General features: G+C 40.3%; 1 protein-coding gene across 1 annotated transcript in view; it reads left to right on the plus strand.

Moving 5' to 3' along the window:
- Positions 1-20,682, plus strand: part of Dlg2 (discs large MAGUK scaffold protein 2) — a 701,330-nt gene that overhangs the window by 331,237 nt on the left and 349,411 nt on the right. Inside the window, 1 exon segment of the mRNA XM_038313618.1 lies at positions 15,265-15,333. Coding sequence (XP_038169546.1) covers positions 15,265-15,333 — 69 coding nt within the window.

A 20,682-nucleotide genomic window follows, 5' to 3' on the forward strand; every position in this document is an offset into this window, starting at 1 on the left:
TTCCCCATACTCCCTCCTCTACCCCACCTTCCACTTCCCCATGCCAGTTTAACCCTTCCTGGCCCCATATTTCCTTTTAAACTTTTTACCAGTTCTGCCTTCTCACCCCTTTCAAATCCCCTTCCTATAACCTCTTGGTAATTTCCTGAGGCCTAGAACTTTTACCTTTTTGAGCCATAGTTTTTTTCATATGCAAATGAGAATGATCTGCTTTAGGGGATTCAATAAGAAATAAAGAAAAGAAAAAATAAAAAAATGAAAAAATCTTAAATAGTAAATTGTAAAGAGTAAGTAAATGTTTTCACCATTATTTTTTTATCCCACCACGTTCCACTATAACATAAGCCAGTAAAAAGAGGATTTTTGTTTATTGCTTATTTATTTTAATCACTGTTTAATTTCTATATCCTGGAGAATGTTTGACATATATTAGGCATATAATAAATATTTGTGGATGGAGAACTGATTAAATGAATAATTGTAGCTCTATATTATCCAGGCTTGCTTGAAAAGATGTTACTCCTTTTACTTTCTATGGAAATTACTGTTATTTCAATATTCAAGTTAACACTAGCTTTGAGTGGTGGTATCTGCCTTTAATCCCAGGACTCAGGAGGCAGAGGCAGGCTGATTGATCTCTGTGAGTTCAAGGCCAGACTGGTCTACAAAGAGAGTTCCAGGACAGCCAGGGATGTTACACAGAGAAACCCTGTCTCATGAAATGATAATAATAAAATTCAGTTAAATTAACACAAAAAAAGTTTATTTGAAGGGTAGAGACTCAAAAAAGTCTGAAATAATTTAACTTCTGAGTATTCCTCTTGTCATTGGAGACCTAATTTGGATTCTGATAGTTTTACGTTATTAATTAGTTTAGCTTTAAAAGATAGTAAAGAATACTGAAAAATACTCTTTCAGGATAGTTCCTGTACTTCCCTTTAAATCCCATCTTTTCAGATCAGTTTTTTGGGGGGTCTTCTTCCCTCTTGGCCAGTCAGCCATCAATCTGAGAGAGGAAAGAGGCAGAAATGGCGACAGAAAGCTTTGTACGTGATCCATGAGCAAGAACGGAGACAACTCTCCAGGAGACAGACTTCAGTGAATCAGCTCAATTTTATCCCAGAGTATAGGAAATATATAGGATTGGGGACCCTAGGGACAAACCCTAATTTGCATTAAGTGGCACACTCCTATCGTAAATCTCCTAGCAGAAGTCTTAATTATCATGTGTAGCCAGGGAGTCTTCTAGCAAGGATCTGTGTCAGGGTTCAAGCTAAAGATCAGTCAGACATCTGGTTTAGAGACAGCTTTCAGATAGGTCAGTCCTCCAAACGCAGGGACAGTCTGCAGAGGAGGCCAGGTAGAGGCAGGAAGTTCTACTGGAAGGAAGGAGCCCTGTGTTGCTGAGCTATTGATGGAAGCTGCCAGGCCACGGAGAAAACTGCATCCTCTACCAGTCAGCAAAAAAAATCTTCCAACAAATTTTATCACTTCTTTCTCTCTTAACATTTTACTTGGCCACAAAGCCTTCCATCCAACCACCGTAAATCATCAATAGCTCGAATGTGAGGAATTTAGTAAAGCTGGGTCAGCTGCATTCATGCCCTTGCTAGTGAATGCCTTTGCTGGAACTCTGTGCAGATGGGTGGCAGCGACCCCTAGTGTCCTCTGCACAGGCGTGAGTCATTAGCAAGTGTCCAGTCTTGTAAATAAGGTGACACTTCCTGCTGTGGAAGACCGGATGGAAACGTTTGGAATGTCCTAGAATGTGAATGCTGAGAACAAGGGTTCTGTGACCTGTCACCAGGAAAGGTAGTTATTTCTCTATACTTTCCAAGCTTTACAGTCGCCTCTAAAACGCTTTGGTGAAAGTCTTACAAGGCACATTTTAAATAAAAACATCTATTTAAAGTATATAATTCAGTGAGTTTCAGTAACTTTATCCATTACATAAACCAAGAAAACACGTTCACACCTCCAGTGAGAGTCCTTAGGTCCATTTATAATTACCTTCTTTTCCCATTCAGCCCAGGCAACAGTCTAGTTTCTTTCTGTGTCTTTTCTGGATTTTTTTTTTTTTTTGTCTATTTGTTTGTTGTTTCCGTATGATAGGACCTTACTGTGTAGCCCAAACTGCTCTCAAATGTGATTATCCTGCTTCGGGCTACCAAGTCTAGGGATCACAGGCACATGCTGGTAACTTTTGTATTTTCTTAACATTCGTCAATCTGATTTTTGTTTTGTTTTTTTTTTTTGTATTTTTGTTTGTCTTGTTTTGCTTGTTTTATGAAACAGGGTTTCTCTGTAGCTTTGGAGTCTGTCCTGGAACTAGCTCTTATAGACGAAGCTAGCCTCAAACTCACAGAGACCCACCTGCCTCTGCCTCCAAGTGCTGGGATTAAAGGCATGGCCACCACCACCTGGCCCCGTCAGTCTGATTTTTAAGCCTACCAGTATGCTTATTAATTTGATCACTGTGACAAAATGCCCATAATGGTCCACCTTCAGGGATAAAGACCTGGTTTTTAGCTAACAGTTTGGTGGTATAGTCCACCGTGGCAAGGAAACCACAGTGTCAAAAGTGGCTCCTGGCAGTATAGACCAAACATGAGAGGTACTGGTCGGTCACATTGTGTCTATATCCTGAAAGTGGAGAGAAATGAGTGTTGATATTTCCCTCGCTCTCCCCTCTTTTCCTTTGTATTTGGGCCAATGCACCAGCCCTTGGTGTGCTACCAGCCACAATGATACCACATTTATCTTCCTCAACTAAATGTCTCTGGAAAGACCCCCACAAGACTGTCGAGTGTTATGCCTCCTATGTGGTTCTAAAGCCTAGTCAGGTTGACAATGAAGATCTTCCAGCACAGCTTCTGAGAGAAAGTGTTGAGTGTTGAGAATGTCTGCTTAAGAGGTCAAACTATCTCATTTCTTTCCCTTTCTGTTTAACCTGAGCAGATTAGGCTGATTCATCGTTCACTGACTGAGCTGAACATGGTACTACTGGATGGTAATCACAGTGAGCATCTCCACGTGGGCAGATTAGGGTTGTGTAATTTTATGCCCAGCTAACACTGATGACTCTCAGCCTTGTCTAAGCAGCACCAACTGTGGGCAGCAGTAAACCCTATCATGCCTTGCCATGGCCCATTGCCCACCTCACTTATGTCGGTAAATTTTTATGGCTACCATTTCATTTAGACATCTCCAATAAGACACGAGATTCTTGGAGCAGAACAGAGTCAATTTATTGTCATTTTCACATATTAAAATCTATGGCACGGTCTATTGTGAGATTAAAATTCAGCATTGTACTCTCCAGTGGTGGTGAGTGGGTTTCTCTCTTATTTGTATTGCTCTGTGTCATGAGATTGCGGTCTGACAGAAAAGGTATATAAATCTCACCCTTTGGTCATTGCATTCAGACTCTGGGTTTATTTACTAGTTGGTTTAAGTAAAGGCAATCCCAAATGGTGTTGCTTGACAAAAATGAACGTATTTGCCATGGGAGTCCAGTGAAAACTGGATAATGTTCAGGTCAACAGGAAGGGACTTGCTAAGCATGCAGTGCAATGATACCATTTCTAAGACATCAATCATGATGCCACCAAGATGCTCACCGTCTAGCTAGAGAAACAGCTAGTTTTAAAACAGTGACTTAGTAGTATATGGAAAGGCCTTGATGAAAATGTGTCTGGGTGCTGGGGGATCGGCTTCAAAGTTAGGAAATCTTTCACAGACTTGCTTAGGCATGGGTAGTCATGAAGGGTGAACAGAAACAGACGAGAAAGAAGTAATGCACCAACTTTGCCTCCAAAGTCATATCTGCCAGTGGTAAAGTGTAACCCAGTTACCAAGTCTCACACTGAGAGGGCCCAGTACCAAGTCAGTGCGTAGTATCCAGTACCACATCACACATGGCTGGCATGTTTTCAAAGCCTCTGGAAATGCCTGCCATTCACAGGTTACACTTAGGCAACAAGCATCGCTGCCAGTGCATCCAGAAGATAAAACGTCTTAGACGTGAGATGTTTCCTAGTAGACGTGTGCACCTCTTATTTCTTGTTGCTCCCATTCTATTCAGGATACGATGTTGAGAAATGTGAAGCTCTGAAAGAAAAACACAAGCAGTTCAGAACTTTAGGACAAACATAATCTTTTCAAATAGAGTTATCCTCCCTACACACAAACACCAATGCCTTCTTTCCTAATCCTCTCCAAACGTCTAGGAGAGATGAAATCTCTTCTCCGTCGACATTTCTCCCTTCCCTTTGCTTCTCCTCTCCCTTGTCTGTTGGTCACTACCATCTGTGGCTCTCGGGGCACATGCCAAGTGTTAGTAGAGCTGGAAATGTCCAGTGGGGGAATGTGGAATGCCACCAGGAAACCGTGAATCATTTCATGGATGAGGTGATAGTGGATCACAGACAGCATGAACAGTACATGTAATACATGTACTAGTCTTACACGTATTCAGAGGCTGATAAATATCCACTGACTGAGTACGAGTAAGGATATGCTCGGATACAATGTGGAGATGGAGGGAACAGTTTGTAGCACTTACAATCAATGACATTAACAGGACAGGGAATGACACAGTTACCCACAGGGTTATGGCTGTATGTTCCTTCTACAGCAAGTCAGCATACTATTCTTAAGTATTTTGGAGAACTATGGTTCCAGGAAACAACAAAGTATAAGAAAGCAAGATACATAACATGTACTGTTATATTAAAGTGATGACCTTTGACTTGACATGGCATTAAATAATTCTGGGTGTGTTTTTCTGAGCATACTTTGATCTCAGAGGTCTTCTTTACCCTTTACAAACACAAACACATACATATGTATACACACACACCACACACACACACACTCAGAGGCAGCACATATGTATGTATATGATAAAAGTATTTGCTTTATCTCTACTCATAGAAGCAATACCCTCACAGGATAAGTCGTCAGAGAACACAAGTACAAGTAACCAAGAAACAACTGATTTCCTTTGATCATGTGTGATGATGGTATGGAGATTGTATAATAGCTAGGTTAGGAATGAAGGCTCAGTGCTGAAGGAGGCTTCCATGAAGAGGAAATCTTTCTGCCAAGATCAAAAGGTAGGGAGACTCACGATAAGAACTAGACAGAAAGCGAAGCCAATGCGGGTACCATTAGAAAGGACTAGTGAGGGTGTCAGTCAGAAAATATCTTAGGAGAGAGGGGGCAAAATTCTGATCAAAGATAGACTCTGGTCACAGGATCTCATACGACCCTTGAAGTAACTGTGAGTTTCATCCAACCATAATAGGAACACGTTTAGGTGTTTCCTTTAAAGGGATCAAAGCAGGTCTTGTTTTGTGGTTTAAAACCATCTCCTTAAAAGCCACTGTGGTGAATGACTCTACACGGATAATAGAACAAATGGGTGTCTTCCACAATGGTCCACTGAGAGGTGTTGGCCTTGGGACAATTGCGGTGAAGAGACGGAGCCATTTCTGTCAGGCAAGAGGACTTGTTGATATGCAGTGCCATTAAAATATGACCGATTATTGAAGACGTCAAGAGCTTTGCATTTAAAACTGTGTAAGTGGTGCTGTTTGTGGGGAGGACAGCAGAGTCTGATGAAGGGGAACTAACTGGAGTGGCCAAAGGAATGGGTGAATGTCTGTAATGGTGAATCTTGGTTGTCAACTTCTCCCAAATCAGACTGTGAGTGTTTGAAGATTATAGCTGTTTTCAGTCCTTATGGCTTCCGTCATTGCGTCAGGTACAGTTCTTGGTGGATTATGGGCACTGACAAAGGAGTATTGGCTGTTAGATGAGCGTGACATGAGGCACAGATGTGCAAGCTTCCTCCTACTAGGCTAAGGAACTAGAGTTAAACTTCCATTCTCTCAAACGAACAGAGACGTTGTAGTTCTTAACAAATCTTGAGAAACAAAGTGAGAAAGCTATTCTAGAATTTAAAGATCTGACATTTGTAACATTTCCCATGCTCTCATTGCTTGTGTCTCTGCAGAGACGTGGCTTCCATGTAATTTAGTGGCTAGGTAGAGGGAAGTGAACAATGGAAACCTCTGTGCACATTGGCTTTTAGTACCATGAAGGTGATGGTGCCATAGTGACCATTGCAGTGGAATGTTCCGCTGCAGATATCAAGTGAAAGATTTCCCCTCTCGCTAAACAGCTGGAGCTTTTCCATGAGACTAATACCTATAGACTAATACATTTCACCAAGCCAAATAGCTCACATTTGTTTGGATGTTCCAGCTGTCTGCATGAAAAATCAATAAAGAAAACAAATTGCAAATAAAGGCAGTTCTTCACTAAAATTAAAATCCAGCAAAATGATGGAAGGCATAGTCTCCATTTATTCTGACTTGACACCTACACTGGCCCATCAGTGGGAGCTGCAATTTTTCCATCTGCCCTATAGGAAGGTTCTATGAGGACTGGAAATCGCCAGCCAGACAGCTTCTGTATCGGTCTTCTTTCTTCCATGGCCCCTGGCTGTTTAAGGTCAGAAAGCAGGGAGGGCTCTTTCTGAACTTCAAAGGGGACTTAAAATCATCTGCAGCCCATTGCTCAACTGCAGAATGGAATTCAAATTCTATTTACTAGGTTTCCCACTTTAGATTTAAGCTCTTGCTGGTCATCAGCAATTGTTGTTCAAACTCCTTCTCCTCAGTATGTGTGCTGTGGTGTGGTGTGGTGTGGTGTGCTGTGGTGTGGTGTGGTGTGCTGTGTGGTGCTGTGTGGTGTGCTGTGGTGTGCTGTGGTGTGCTGTGGTGTGCTGTGGTGTGCTGTGGTGTGGTGTGCTGTGGTGTGCTGTGGTGTGCTGTGGTGTGCTGTGGTGTGGTGTGCTGTGCTGTGCTGTGCTGTGCTGTGGTTGGCATCAGCTCCTAACCTCTTGGCTCTCCTTCTGCCTTCTACTCCTACTCCTTTTAGGAACTCTGCACTAGCCTTTCCAGCTTCCTCTTCTCAATGCTTAACATCAGCTGTCCCCAAGTATTTGTCTTGACTCCCAGTTCTTCATTTTCAGCCTTTCTAGAAATATTCATGGTCTCAGATTGAGGGGTACTATGTTGACTACAAAATGTTATCTTCTATCCAGAACTGTCTACTGAGATTAGACTCCATTTTCCAAAAAAAAAAAAAACTTATGTGTTATCTTGACATTCATGTGACCCAGGATCTCACCATATAACATGCATGTATACAACATCAACTAGGCATACTTTTCCCAAATATGTCATTCTCATTTTCCTTCTGCATTTTTAAGTGCCACTGTTGATCTGTTGCTCCTAACTGGGAATAGAGATGTTGTCCTAGCCTCGTGAATAATTGTGAAATCTTACAGTTCTCATTGGTGTGGTGTTTCTTATCTCTAGCTGTGCTTTCCTTGCTAATACCCACTGGCTATTCCAGGTTTAAAGCTCTAGTTTGGACACCATATTTTCAAATCATGTTGTGTCCCTCGAAGACACTCTCCATTTTCTGGTGCTCATGCTTCATACTTTTAAAAATTTATTTTAAATAGGTTCCTTTAAATTCTCCCCATGTATCACGTACCCCTGTATTTTGTGTGTGCGTCCCTAGAAAATGAACCTAGGTCTTTATACATGCTAGATAAGTATTGTACCAATTAAGTGTGCTTCCACGTAACAAAAAAACAAAACAAATAAAAAAATCATAAGTCTTTCTAACTTAATAAATTTAGTCTTGATGGAAGGAAGTGTTTTCAGGTGTCTTACTTCACTCCTCCAATATAACAGAAATATGTGACAGGAGAAGGAGAGACCCACCTACCATGGGACGTTTTTGTCTATGAGAGAGGAATGTCTGCGGTATGTGTGAAAAGGATACTTCTTAAGAAAACTCCATGGGGAAACTTGGGGACTGCTCAGTTGGATGCAGATCTGTGGTAGTTTGTCACAACTGATGGTCTTTCACTGTCACTGGAATAGTGGGTTAAATAATATGAGTAAGTTTTCTTATTGTACTCATTGATGACAGAAAACCAGATGTGGTATTTTGAATGTAATTGGATCTCATAAGCTCACAGGGAGAGGCGCTATTAGGAGGTGTGACCTTGTTGAAGTGGGTGTGGCCTTGTTGAAGTGGGTGTGGCCTTGCTGGAGAAAGTGTATCACTGTGGGGGTCAGCTTTGAATTCTCTGATGCTCAAGCCACACCCAGGGTTGCATTTCACTTCCCTGTGCCTGTGGATCAAGATGCAGATTTCTCAGCGCCCTCCAGCACCATGTCTGTCTACATGCGGCCATGTCCAGCAATGAATAATTATAGATTAAACATCTGAAACAGTAAGACAGCCCCAATTAAATGTTTTCCTTTACAAGAGTTGCCATCCATGGTCATGGTATCTCTTCACAGCAATAGAAACCCCAACTAAGACACTAGTTGAAAGATTGCGTAACAGCCAATGCACCTTAAATGCTCTATAAATTCTAACTGAATTGATGATCTAATGTACTCTTAAAAACTAGGGGAAAAATCAACATCGATACATTCAACATAGCATATTGAGTTTCTAAAAGTTCAGTGCACAGGGATATAAAGATTTAATTTCCAATATTTAATGCAAAAAAATGTACCAGAAGTTATGTTGACCCTAAACTTAAAAATATAATTTGGCAGATTTTAAGTCTGTGTTATCTTGGGCACCACTGACAGGAAGAGGGGACACAGATGGAAGGAAGTGAGTATCTTCTGGCAATTTTCCTTTATCTGAGTGTCTAGAGCTCTGAGCTCATTTCTAGACTCTGAAACTTAAATAGGAATCAGAGGGAAATGCAAGCATTTTAAATAATGCTTACATTATTTGATGGTTTAAATAATGTAAGTTTAAATAATGCTTACATTATTTGATGGTTTCAAGATTCCTAGTTATTTTAAATAATGCTTACATTATTTAAAATAACTAGGAATCTTGAAACCATCAAATAAAGAAGGAACAAAATATGCTAGGATATTTATTTGTAGAATTAGATGATGCAAGGAATGTCTGAATCATTCAGTGGCTACTGTGGCCAGGCAAACATCACTAGGAGATCTTTTTGAAATATATAGCTAGTACATTATAGGTCATATTTTCCCCCATGTGTAATGAGGACACCAGGCTGACCTTGTATATTTTTATCATTTTAGCCATACATCTATTTTACTTTTCTAGTGCAATCATATTGGTTCTGTTAACAGTGCCAGGATCTTTACAATGAATATGGTTTGAAAGTTCTAGAAGGCAATACAACAACTTCTATGCCCTGGAAATAACAATGTTCTTCTATCTAGGCAAATGTATCTTTCAGAAGGAAATATATCCTCTCTTACCCAGGCTACACAAATAAAACCCGTAGATCAGAGTGCCTTCACCGAAAGGAAAAAACTCTTTTACGCTGTTGGGAATGTAATTAGTGCAGCGGCCATTATAGAAAACAGTGCGAAGATTCCTAAAATGAACAAGATAAAGTATAGCATAGTCCAGCAGTCTCCGTGCTGGCTATAAACACAAAGGAAATGAAATCAGCATGCTGAAGGAAGATGTGCCTTCCTGTGCTTGTTGACATTATTCATAGTAGCATGTGGATGTGGAATGTACACAAAGTACAATCATATCAAGCCATTCGAAAATATGAAATCCTGTTATTGGGCACAATGGGGCAGAGCTGTAGGATGTCATATTATGTGAAAGAAGCCAAGCACGGTAAGGCAAACGCCACATGATCTTACTCATATGTGGAATCTAGAAAGGCTGGTATTATAAAAATTAAAAATAGCGGTTTTTAGAGATACAATGGGGGATGAGGAAAGGTTGATTAGTGGATTCTGTGTTGAGTACAAAAACTTAAAATTTTCTGGTATTTTGTGACAGTCAGGTGAAAACAGTAATAAGGTGTATATCAAGGAACTCAGTAGAAGGATGTATTTAATGTACTCACCATAAAGAAATATCATCAAGCTATCGTCCTCATGATCTGCCCCATCACCGTCCTAACCTCCTCCCTCTGACCAAGCCAGGATGGTCCAGCTTCCCAGAGCAGACAGCCTGCTTTCGATGTTGAATGATCAGATCTTGTCAGTTCTCTGAACAACTTCCTTCCCGTCTCTACTTTCAGTCACTTGCTCCTTCAAGCAAGTACAGATTAAGTTCTGTGGGATTCATGAAGACAGATTAGCTTTGTGGTCATGGGCAGATAGATTATTTGACTATCGTCTATTTCATTATCTGATATTTGCCAAGACTGTAATATTGAGGAATCAGAGTGCCATCCCCAGCAACTGATACATCTCTGGCATTTTGTACCTACGCAATTAGCATTTGTTTAATATAATTCAAACCTATAAACAATTGTTCAGGAAAATGCTTGCCAGTTTAGTGGAATAAAGGGGTTATGTTTTCATTATGTTTATCTGAAGCACTATTGGGTTCTTTTCAAGGATATTTGGCAACTTGATACATGCATCCAAACACAGAAAAGGAAAGTCTGAGGAAAGTATCGAGATACCAAGTAGATGCAATTAAATATGACAGTGAAGATGAAAGTTCTTTGGGGATATAAATGAATAAATCAACAATATTGAATATATCAGGAGGCATTACAATTGATGAATGAAAAATTATAAATCAGCTAAGTAAGATTAATGTTACTGTTTCATGAATGAAGAAAATGCTGTTATATCCTGTGCCTATTGGCACAGGCCTGGAATTCCAGCTGCTTGGGAGACTAAGACCGGAGATGGCAAATTCAAGGCATGCATGGACATACAGAGTGACTTACAGGATAGTCTGGCAATTTCATGAGACCCTGCTCAAAATATAGACACATGAATGAGGGAGAGGCTTTGTGGATGTAGACCAGCTGTAAACGATCAAATCCCTATACCATGCAAAAAAAAAAAAAAAAAAAAAAAACAGTTCATGTTCTTTAAAATAATTTAGTTGAAGATTATAAAATACTGGAAAAACCTTGCCTATGATGGTAATTGCCTCCTTTGGAGAAGGAGAAAATTCAGATAGTTATCATTTAAGTTCCATGTATAATAGAACAATTTCAATTCAGATAGTTAAAAAAAAAAGGAAGACTGGCAATAGAAGTCCATCTCTCAGGGTCAGTGAAGTGCCATTTTCTTAAGCAACAGCTTGGGAATCTCACTTGGAAAGTCAGAATTCTTAGGAAATGAAGTCTACATTGGATGCTCTGGTTCAGTTTTGTCCAGAGATGGCAGGATTTAGACAGATTAAAGGGCTGCCACCTCTCTCTACATCTTCAAGTGTATTGGCAAGGACAGGAAGTATAGCTCAGTGGCAAAATGCTCTCCTAGCATGTGAGCTCCGATTAATGTCTGAACAAGATTTACCCCACGGTCACCAGACCCAGTGCTTTGGCGTCTCAGCATTAATACAGACCTGATACCAGAGGTCTCCTCTCCACAAGATGGCAGGGGCCAAGATCAGTGTGGTGAGGTGATGCTGAGCCCACCTCAAACTCATCCTTCCCTCCGCTGCCACTCAGGGTCTCGTCAGTATCCAGGACTTCCTATCGAGGCAATCTGGGTAGGACAGTTAAAATACTTTTTCAAGTGATGAACACAAACATGATTTTGAAGCTATAGAGATCAAATTTTGGTGTCCATAATGAAAAACTGGCATTCTGTGTTTTATAAAACATTAATATTGCCTAGAAATATTTTCTGTCCTGCCCCCTCATAATGCGCCCGAGCCTTAGTGTGGACTGGCCGCGCAGTTCTGAATGCTTCCTGCTGTAAGATAGCATGGCAGGCCCCGTGGAGTCAGCCAATCTGGCTTTCATTTTTGCCTTCATACGGCTGGAAGATCTAAGACTTAATTTACCTTCTGTCAAAAATAGATAGGATACCTGATTCTCAAGGTCCTTACAAGTTTGAAAGAGATAAAGTAAGTGGAGCTTAGGTATGGTGCTCATCCCTCAAACAGACATCGATGAATGATGGGCTGGGACTGAAGAGATAGTACAGGCAGCGCTGTGCTCTGAAAACATGTGAGACCCAGGAGGAGAACAGCCGTGGACAAGCCGCGATAAGATCGCATTTGGGTGCCGCTGTGACTGTGTGGAAAAGCCAGGTCCCAGTGTGAGTACTGTGTTACCCGCACTGAAGGGAGGGGAGGCCTGGCATACACAGCTTCACAGGAAGGATGCTTGCCTGGGAAAGCTACAGCAATCTGTGATAATATCTCCTAAACGCTCTAAAGTTAAAAGCTGTAAGTTTTTCTTTTTTTTTTTTTTTTTTTTTGCCTTGACTTTTTTCTCCTGCAGTTCTCAGTTCCCCACCTTTCTAACCTCCTTGCCTGCGGGGGTGAAAAGGCAAGGATGTGGTTACCTGTAATCTCTTGGTCATAGAAGTAACCACTGTGGCCGGGCGGCGGTGGCACACGCCTTTAATCCCAGCACTCGGGAGGCAGAGGCAGGCGGATCTCTGAGTTCGAGGCCAGCCTGGTCTACAAGAGCTAGTTCCAGGACAGGCTCTAGAAACTACAGGGAAACCCTGTCTCGAAAAACTAAAAAGAAAAAAAAAAGAAAAAAAAAAAGCTAATCATCCTTGTCAAGCAGCATCTCCCTGTACAAGTACCCTCAAGTACCCTCTACACACCTTGCATAAGTACACACACACACACACACAGAGACAGAGAGAGAGAGAGAGAGGAGATTTACTGGTGGCAGCATCTGAGAACAACAAAATTTCACTTTTGTCTGGAGGTCTTGGCTATCTAATAAGTCACTCTATTTGTATTTCTAAAGTAAAAGGATCATTGCATGTTGTAATAATAGGATCTGTTTGTTTCCCATTTATGTTCCACCAAGAACTGATTGACATTTCGTGTGTAATGTCACAGGAGTCCCTTTTTCTGAGCACTTTCCTGTCCTGTTGCATGCTGTATCACTAACCTGTAAACATAGCATTATTGTGTCGATTCAGGATGGGGCAATGGTTATGCAAAGGTAGTACAGGTTAGACTACTGGGTATTCCTTTGTTTTAATTATGTGAGCTGGGAAAATAATGGCAAAGTTATCAGGGATCCCAATTATCCATTAATCATGATTAGTAGGCGATATCGATCTTTACCCAAGAACTATTGGTACTTTCTCACCAACTAGAAGATAAATTATAAAGAATCGTACAGTTGGCACAAAAGAAATAAAATCACAAGTAAACACACAGGAAAAAATAGTCATTCTCATAAATTAGGAGATGTTCATAGTAACTCTGAGTGTCACTTTGCAATAATTAGATTTTCATGGGTGCTAAAACTTATGAAGTCAGGGGCTGGCAAGAAAGCTTGGTGGGAAAAGGTGGTAGCTGCCAAGAATAACAGCTAGAGTTTGATCTCTCAGAATCCATGTGGTGGAAGGAGAGAACCAACTCACTCAGGCTGTTCCCTGATCTCTGCATATATGCTGTGTCTCACACACACACACACACACTACATAAGCTATATGGATTATTTTTTATTATAAAGTCAATGGCTCTGAGGTGGGGGTGAAAATTATATAGATATATCCAGGGATGAGTCCCCTAATAGGTTATTCAATCCCAAAAGGTAATTCCGAAAGCATGCACATATGAGTAGTGCTAAGTGGAGTCAGTAAACATTGTGTGCGTGAGTGTGCGTGTGTGTGCATGTGTGTGTATCTATCTATAGAGAGAGAAAAAGAAGCAATATACATGATCTGAAGAGTACCTGACAATATAAATGAAGAATATAAATATAACTGTGTTTGAAGTAATTCACCTACAGTAGATCATAAAATAAGAAAAAAGTAACCATTATCAGCATGATCATTGCAGCACTATACAAATTAGCAAAATAATAGAAATATTCTAATGATCCAACTGCAAGGATGACTAAATAAACTGTACATGAATAGGAAGTAATAGTATATTGAACTAAAATAATAGCCATTGCCCAAAATGCTTCAGTTAGTTTCTGAAAGGAAGTCACATGTGTAGTGTTCTGTGCATGTATAAAATGATGTAAATGCATATGGATGTGTACCGAGTTGATAAGAATGGAAGGTTCATGCAGTAGTAAAAGACTACATTCTTTCAAATGCAGTTTGCTGTTGGATCATTATTATTCCTTTTTCAGATGAAAGGCTCTCTATGTCTTTAGTTGAGGTGGTTCTATAATCAACCCAGATGGCAATTCAGGCATAGGTATTGATTAAATGACGTTTAGCAAGCTCTTTTTTTCTCCATCTTTCTATTAAACATAATCCAACTCATAGACTTGGTAGATGTAATAGCATAAGCATATAAAATATGTTTAAAAGCTGTTTGCTGATATAAATTATCATTGGTGCTAGATTTTATGCTAATTCAAACTACTTATATACAAAATCAATCTCACTATATGAAACCAAAACAAAATAATGAATCACAACAAATTCCAAGACTGATATTCAACTGGAAATCCAATTTTTCAAGATTTAATAAAATACCTGAATCATTGGTTATTAATTTACAAATAAATGTTGAACTAATAAAGTATTATGATTTGTAGGTTAGTCTTTTGATAGAGTTATTGATTTTTATTGAGCTCTACATTTTTCTCTCTACAAAGTTTGTTTTAAAAAAAATTCTGAAGCTTGAAAGACACATTGCTTCTTTTTTGAATCCCCTGAGTCCAGTTAGTGCTACCTAGATCTGCATGTGTATAGCGCCAGTTCTCAGAAGCCACATCCCTGAAGAAAAATGATTCTCCCTTACCTAGTAGAAAACTGATTGTCAATAGCTTCTTAGCTAGGGGTGGAAATGCATAGGCCCTCCCCAATCCTTGCTAAGATTTTGTCTGATGTATGTCTTGTGCAAGTCGTTATGAGTTATGTGTGCAATAGCCCTGTCATGTCAGGTAAATACTGTTTCACTACAGATGTTCACTGCCTCTGACATTTATAAAATTCTCAGACAATATAAAAACACATGACGTCATAATCAAATTGATGTTTCATGCTCTGTGTCATATCTAGGTATTATTTAAGGCTTACTCCAGAATAATACATGTTGAGTCAAAATTACAAGGGAACACTAACCCTTTCTCTAAGAGAAGGTTCCTTTCTCTGCTATATGATTCTACTTACCACTAGCTATTTAATTGCTTGGATCTTTTAATATTTGTTATTTTCTTGAGAGTAAGACTTAATAAGCTATACAAAGGCATTTTGCATAAATATCCCATTTTGATTTTGTTTTTCTTTTTTCTTATAGTCATTCCCAACACAGCACTACAACTCGGCAGCCATCGGTGACTCTTCAGCGGGCCATCTCCCTAGAAGGGTAAGAGAATACTATAATGTCTCTCTATGCAGCACTGAACTGCAACGAGCTGCTCCTCCTCCTCCCACACACACTTTCTTCTCTTCACCTCCTTTTCATCCTCCTCCTCTTTCTTCCCCTTTGTTCCCTTGCCCATACCTCTTCCCTAGCCTGGCAATTATTTATGAAGTTTGTGCTATGTGTCAGGCACTGTGGCAGGGGCTAGATTTAAAATGTAAAATCTCACCTCTCCTTCACAGGACTAATTGTAACTGATACAAATGCTCATATGTGCTTGAAATACCGTATAACTATTGCAGTGTACAACGTGTATAAGGATTAGTGGAGGACCCAGAATGATTACTGGATGGAATCCATGTCAGAATGGTAGGGAGAAGGAAAGAGGGAGGGGAGAGAATATGGAACCTAGCTTTGTTTTCAGGATACCTCAGCCACAGACATAACTCTTGTGCTGGGAACATGTCCCTGTGGATACCTGTACAGTAACATAGTTCATGGGTAGTCCTTCAAAAGAATAGTTCAGAAACAAGGATTGTATGCTTACTAGGTACCTGGCTGTATCTCTCTGTCTGTCTAGCTAGCTAGTTAACTAGCCTTTATATTCATCTATCTGTCATATCGTTTTTATTTCCAAAATAATCATATGAGATAATTGTCTTTTCTAAATCTTGCTTCTCTGAGGCATTATGTAATCCTCTCATGGACGCTTACTTAAAATAATTCAGCTTGTATTTGAAAACATATCAGATACTTCTTCCATACAGACCTGTGTCCTATAATTTGATTTGGAAAGACTTTATCGAGCTGGGGGAAAAAACAGTATATTGCATTTAGGCTGTTACATATAGTAAAGACTTTTCAGGATAGAAATGAGACAGTTCAAAAGATACTGACTTCCAGCATTGTCCTATGAAATCGGCGCCCTGTTTTGTGAATTGCCTGTCTCCACACATGACCCCTTGGGGTGATGATGCTGACTGTGGGGAAGCTGCCAGTGTGGAGATCCTGCCCCCCACTTGTGTTGCTTCACCTTGCTCCTGTGAAGAGCCCTCGAGGCAGGGCTCAGTGTGGGACCTTTCTACATTTGGGTCATGAACACAAAGACTGGACTTCTGAGAGCCCTAACGGTGCATCCTTTTAAAGCTATTCCCACTCCCTCTCTTCCTTTTTTATTAAGAGAAGCTTATTAGCAGTTTGCCTAATAAGCATTTTGCTTTGCCTTCCACCATTCTTTCCACTTGAGTTAAATGAACTCTGCTATAGACATAATCACTAATTCTAATTCTCTGATAAGATGAAGTAGCCAGAGGGAAGAATTGTATTGAACTTACCAACTTTCTGCAAAGTACTTATCAGATCTTCAATAAGCAGTAGTTGAATACATATTTAGCCCAAATGCTCTGAAAATGAAAATAATAAGCAGAAGAGATATGTGTGACTTCAGTAACACTGAAGACCCAAACTCAACGCATAATCTCAAGCACATAAATATGAAATTATTTATATAAATACTTCTGGGTGATGAAATAATCTAAACACAAATGGACCATTTAAAAGGAAATATCTTGGTACCCAGCACATTGTAGTCTATGCTATGTATGGCTGCCATACCAAGATAACATAGCACGGAATTCTTACCACTAACCATATAGTGGAAGAGTTATTTTCTGTTTTAAATAGAACAATGAGTCTTAAACAGGTTTCCCATTAAGGCATTAAACTCCTTAGAGTAGATAACCAGCTGAAATTGGGAATCCAATTATTTTAAAACTTCTTGCTAATGTTTTTGTAAAACTAAAGTAGCTGCATAACATAATTATTAAATGAAATGCAGTTTTAAATACCATACAGCTATATAATTTTCACCTCAGTTTCTGTTTACATGACATAAAGTCAACAGAAATGGATTTCTTTTGCAACTAATTTGATATATGTAGACAGAAAATCTGTCTAACTGAGCCATCTACCCTAGTCATTGCCGGTTTTTAAATAATATCCAAATCATCTTTAACTACACCCGATACAGCAAGGCAGAACAATATCCCTATTGCCAGGGTAGGCTCCATTCTCCCATCTCAGCTTGACAGACACAACCCACACCTTAATCTCCTCTTCCTCCTGAGGAAATAAATAAATAAATCAAATAAAAGGAATGGAATTTTCCAGAGAATGGTGCCAGAGTGATAAAGGAAACTGAATGGGGCAGCTGATTTTGAAATGTCATGGAAAGTCAAGCAGGGAAAACTGATGGATGACGCAGAACAAGGGAGCCCCAGCTGTTGGGGTAGGCTGCTCGTTCATTTCCAGCTGCCCAGACCGTAAAATAATCACTCAGAAACTGTATTATTTACAATACTATTTGGCCAATAGCTTAAGCATATTGCTTGCTAGCTCTTACATCTAGAATTGACCCATGCCTATTATTTTATATTCTACCATGAAGTTCGTGGCCTACTGGCAAGGTTCCAGCTGGCAGCTCGCATCTTTCCCCTCTGGTGGCTACATGGCATCGCGTGACTCCTCCTTCTTTCTCCCAGCATTCAGTTTAGTTTTCCCACCTAGCTCTATTTTGCCCTATCTCAGGCCAAGACAGGTTTTTATTCATTAACCAATAAAAGCAACACACCTACAGAAAGACCTCCCACACTACCCAGCTTTAGATTCCATGAAAACAGGACTAGGGACTGTGTGATCCCAGTCTTTACATCTTGAAAAAACGTTATGCCGCAATACTCCCAGTGGGTGAGTGAAACTTCAGAAAGAACCAAACCATATGATTCTCCCCAGTTAAGTGAGCGCTCATCACATACTGTGGACATAGCTTTTGCAGCAAAACTAGCATGGATTTTTTTTTCCTCTTTACGATTGTATGGATGGAGTGTTCTACAGAACTTAGCAACTTCAACACATTTTATTTTTCTTCCTTGCTTTGAGTGTTGCTGTCTCCCATGAAAGAAACCACTGTTTTGTCTTCTCTTTGACATGGTCAGCATTCCTACCCTAGTGCTTCAGAATTCATTATTAACTAAGGGCTACTTGAACACCTTTCTATGACACCAATTATCCATCCAATAACTGAGCCATCTCATGCATGACTAGTGTACATGTAACATATGCAGCACTGGACGAAAGGGATGGCTTGTATCCATAGGAGATGGAGCAGGTCCCCTTACACTATCCCAAATGGTGAACAGTTTAAAACTTAAGAATTATTTCTTTCTGGAGTCTTCCAGTTGCCACTTTCAGACCATGGTTGGCGGAATGTAGGTACCTGAAACATCCGAAAGTAGAAACACTAAGAAGCGAAGCTATTCTATGTAGATGACATCGCCTAGGTTGTGTTTCTGGGGGCGGGGTCATCCATGAGAAGCCACCACAGAGCAATAGCACCTGTAGCTCAGAGAGAGCAAATCTGCTCAGCAGAACCCAGGTCAGTCAGAGACCTAGGACTCTCCCCTAAGACCGAGACACACACAGCTCCTCGGAGCCTTTCTTCTCCTAGTACCAAGTCTGTTTTATGTTGCCTTCCACAGTTGTTTTAGAGATGTTTTATAATACATTAGTAATCAGCATTAGTAAAATGGCTGATATGGAAGGTGGTTAGCTGCCCTTTATGAGAAGCTCTTAGGAAATGAGGAGGACATCTTCAAGAACATTATAGACTTTAGTAAAAACAGGACTGAGAGCAGATTCTGAGAGTGGGAATAAAGACACTGACAATCATCACACACACCTTTGGGTGTGTAGGATGACATGCCAAGTTACGTAGACAAGTCTTTTAAACCAAGACTCAAAACAGATTTTCTGAAAAAGCAAGCTTGCTCCCTCCTCCAGGGAAGCTATATGAGTTGATTTGCATGTTGTTGCTCCATAGTAAAAGCCCTTCCCGTGAATGCTCAGTTAATGGGACAGTTTCGAATTAGTTGAGCTAACTGAACACTCTGATTAAACAACAACCACCTTGTAATTCGGTAAGCTCACCAGGCTGTATAGCAGTTTCCAGACTGATCAGGGCTAACAGCAAGGAAGGAAAGGAGGGAGGGAGGGAGGGAGAGAGGGAGAGACAAATTTATAAACACACAGGTGGGATTCTGTTAGAAATTCTGAGGAGAAGAAACTGAGAGCTGAGAAATAAAAACCAGAGGTAAATTTTTTTTTAAAGATCTTATGGAAACCCTCTGCCAACTTTTACACTACTTCAATCATAAATATAAATGAAAAAGTCGCCAAACATTTTAACAATGCATGCAAAATGACAGAAGCACAGTAATAGCGCATAGTCAAAGCCAAAGAGCATCCTAGAGAAACAGTTGACTGGAGCAACAAAATAGAATTCAGAGAAACTAAGCCTAAGCAGATCCCAGCAATATGGGTTAGCTGCAGGATTAACAGGAAAATGGTCAGAAGGAATTGCCTGTGATGGGGTTGATTCTCACAAGAGGAGGCCATGAGAGCTGAATTCTGAGAATTGTGGGCAGAGGTTGCAAGCAGAAAGAAAGGGGTAGTCATAGGCAAAAATTTAGAAGGATTTTGCTTGTGCTGCTGAGACTTACAAGCAGCTCTGGCTGCTCAGTGCTTTCTTTGCTGGGCACAGATCACTTAAATTATGTAGCCTTACACAGTCATTTTTAGAGGCATCCAAGAGGAAGAATTTTCTAAGCTATGTTTTTGCATTAGTGAGACACCTGATACAGGCAGTGTTGGCTGCCCTTTCTAATAAGTTCTTACAAAATGAGGTGGGGTGGGGCATCTTTAGGAACATTATAGAAGAAATGCCCTGAGTTAAATTTCTGTCTACCTGACCCCACCCAAAACTCCCCCAAATCACTAAGTCTTCAATTGCCCCACAGGAAAGCTGGCTACTCTTTCAGACTAACAAGCCTGTGGTGATTTTCCCAGTGTGCTTTTCAACAAACAAGTTCCGTTCCACAGGACAGCCACATGCCAGTGTTCAGCACAAGAGATGCCCTTCTGTACTCAAGGACCACGCCAAACTCCTGCTATCATGAGAGCTGAGGAGACCCTGGTACTCCTCGGCTAAGTATCCTTCCAGAGAACACTGTGGAAATAAGTTCTTAAATGGAATTACTCTACTTACTAGCTACTTCTTTTGCCTGGGCAGAAGAGGTTTATTGATAGCTAAATTTGCTTCTCATTTCTTAAGATGCTGAGTGGCCTTAGAATCAGGCCATGATTCCATTTAGCTCCACACTGTGGGTCTGTCGCTTCTCTCTAAGTAAGGCTGAGTTGTTCTCATCTATCACACAAAGCAACAAGATGGAGGTCAATAGTGTCTTCTAGCTCTAACCCAGTCGTTCTCAACCTTCCTAATGCTGTGACCCTTTAATA

This window comes from Arvicola amphibius, chromosome 12 (genome assembly GCF_903992535.2).
Source record: "Arvicola amphibius chromosome 12, mArvAmp1.2, whole genome shotgun sequence".
Taxonomy (NCBI): Eukaryota; Metazoa; Chordata; class Mammalia; order Rodentia; family Cricetidae; genus Arvicola; species Arvicola amphibius.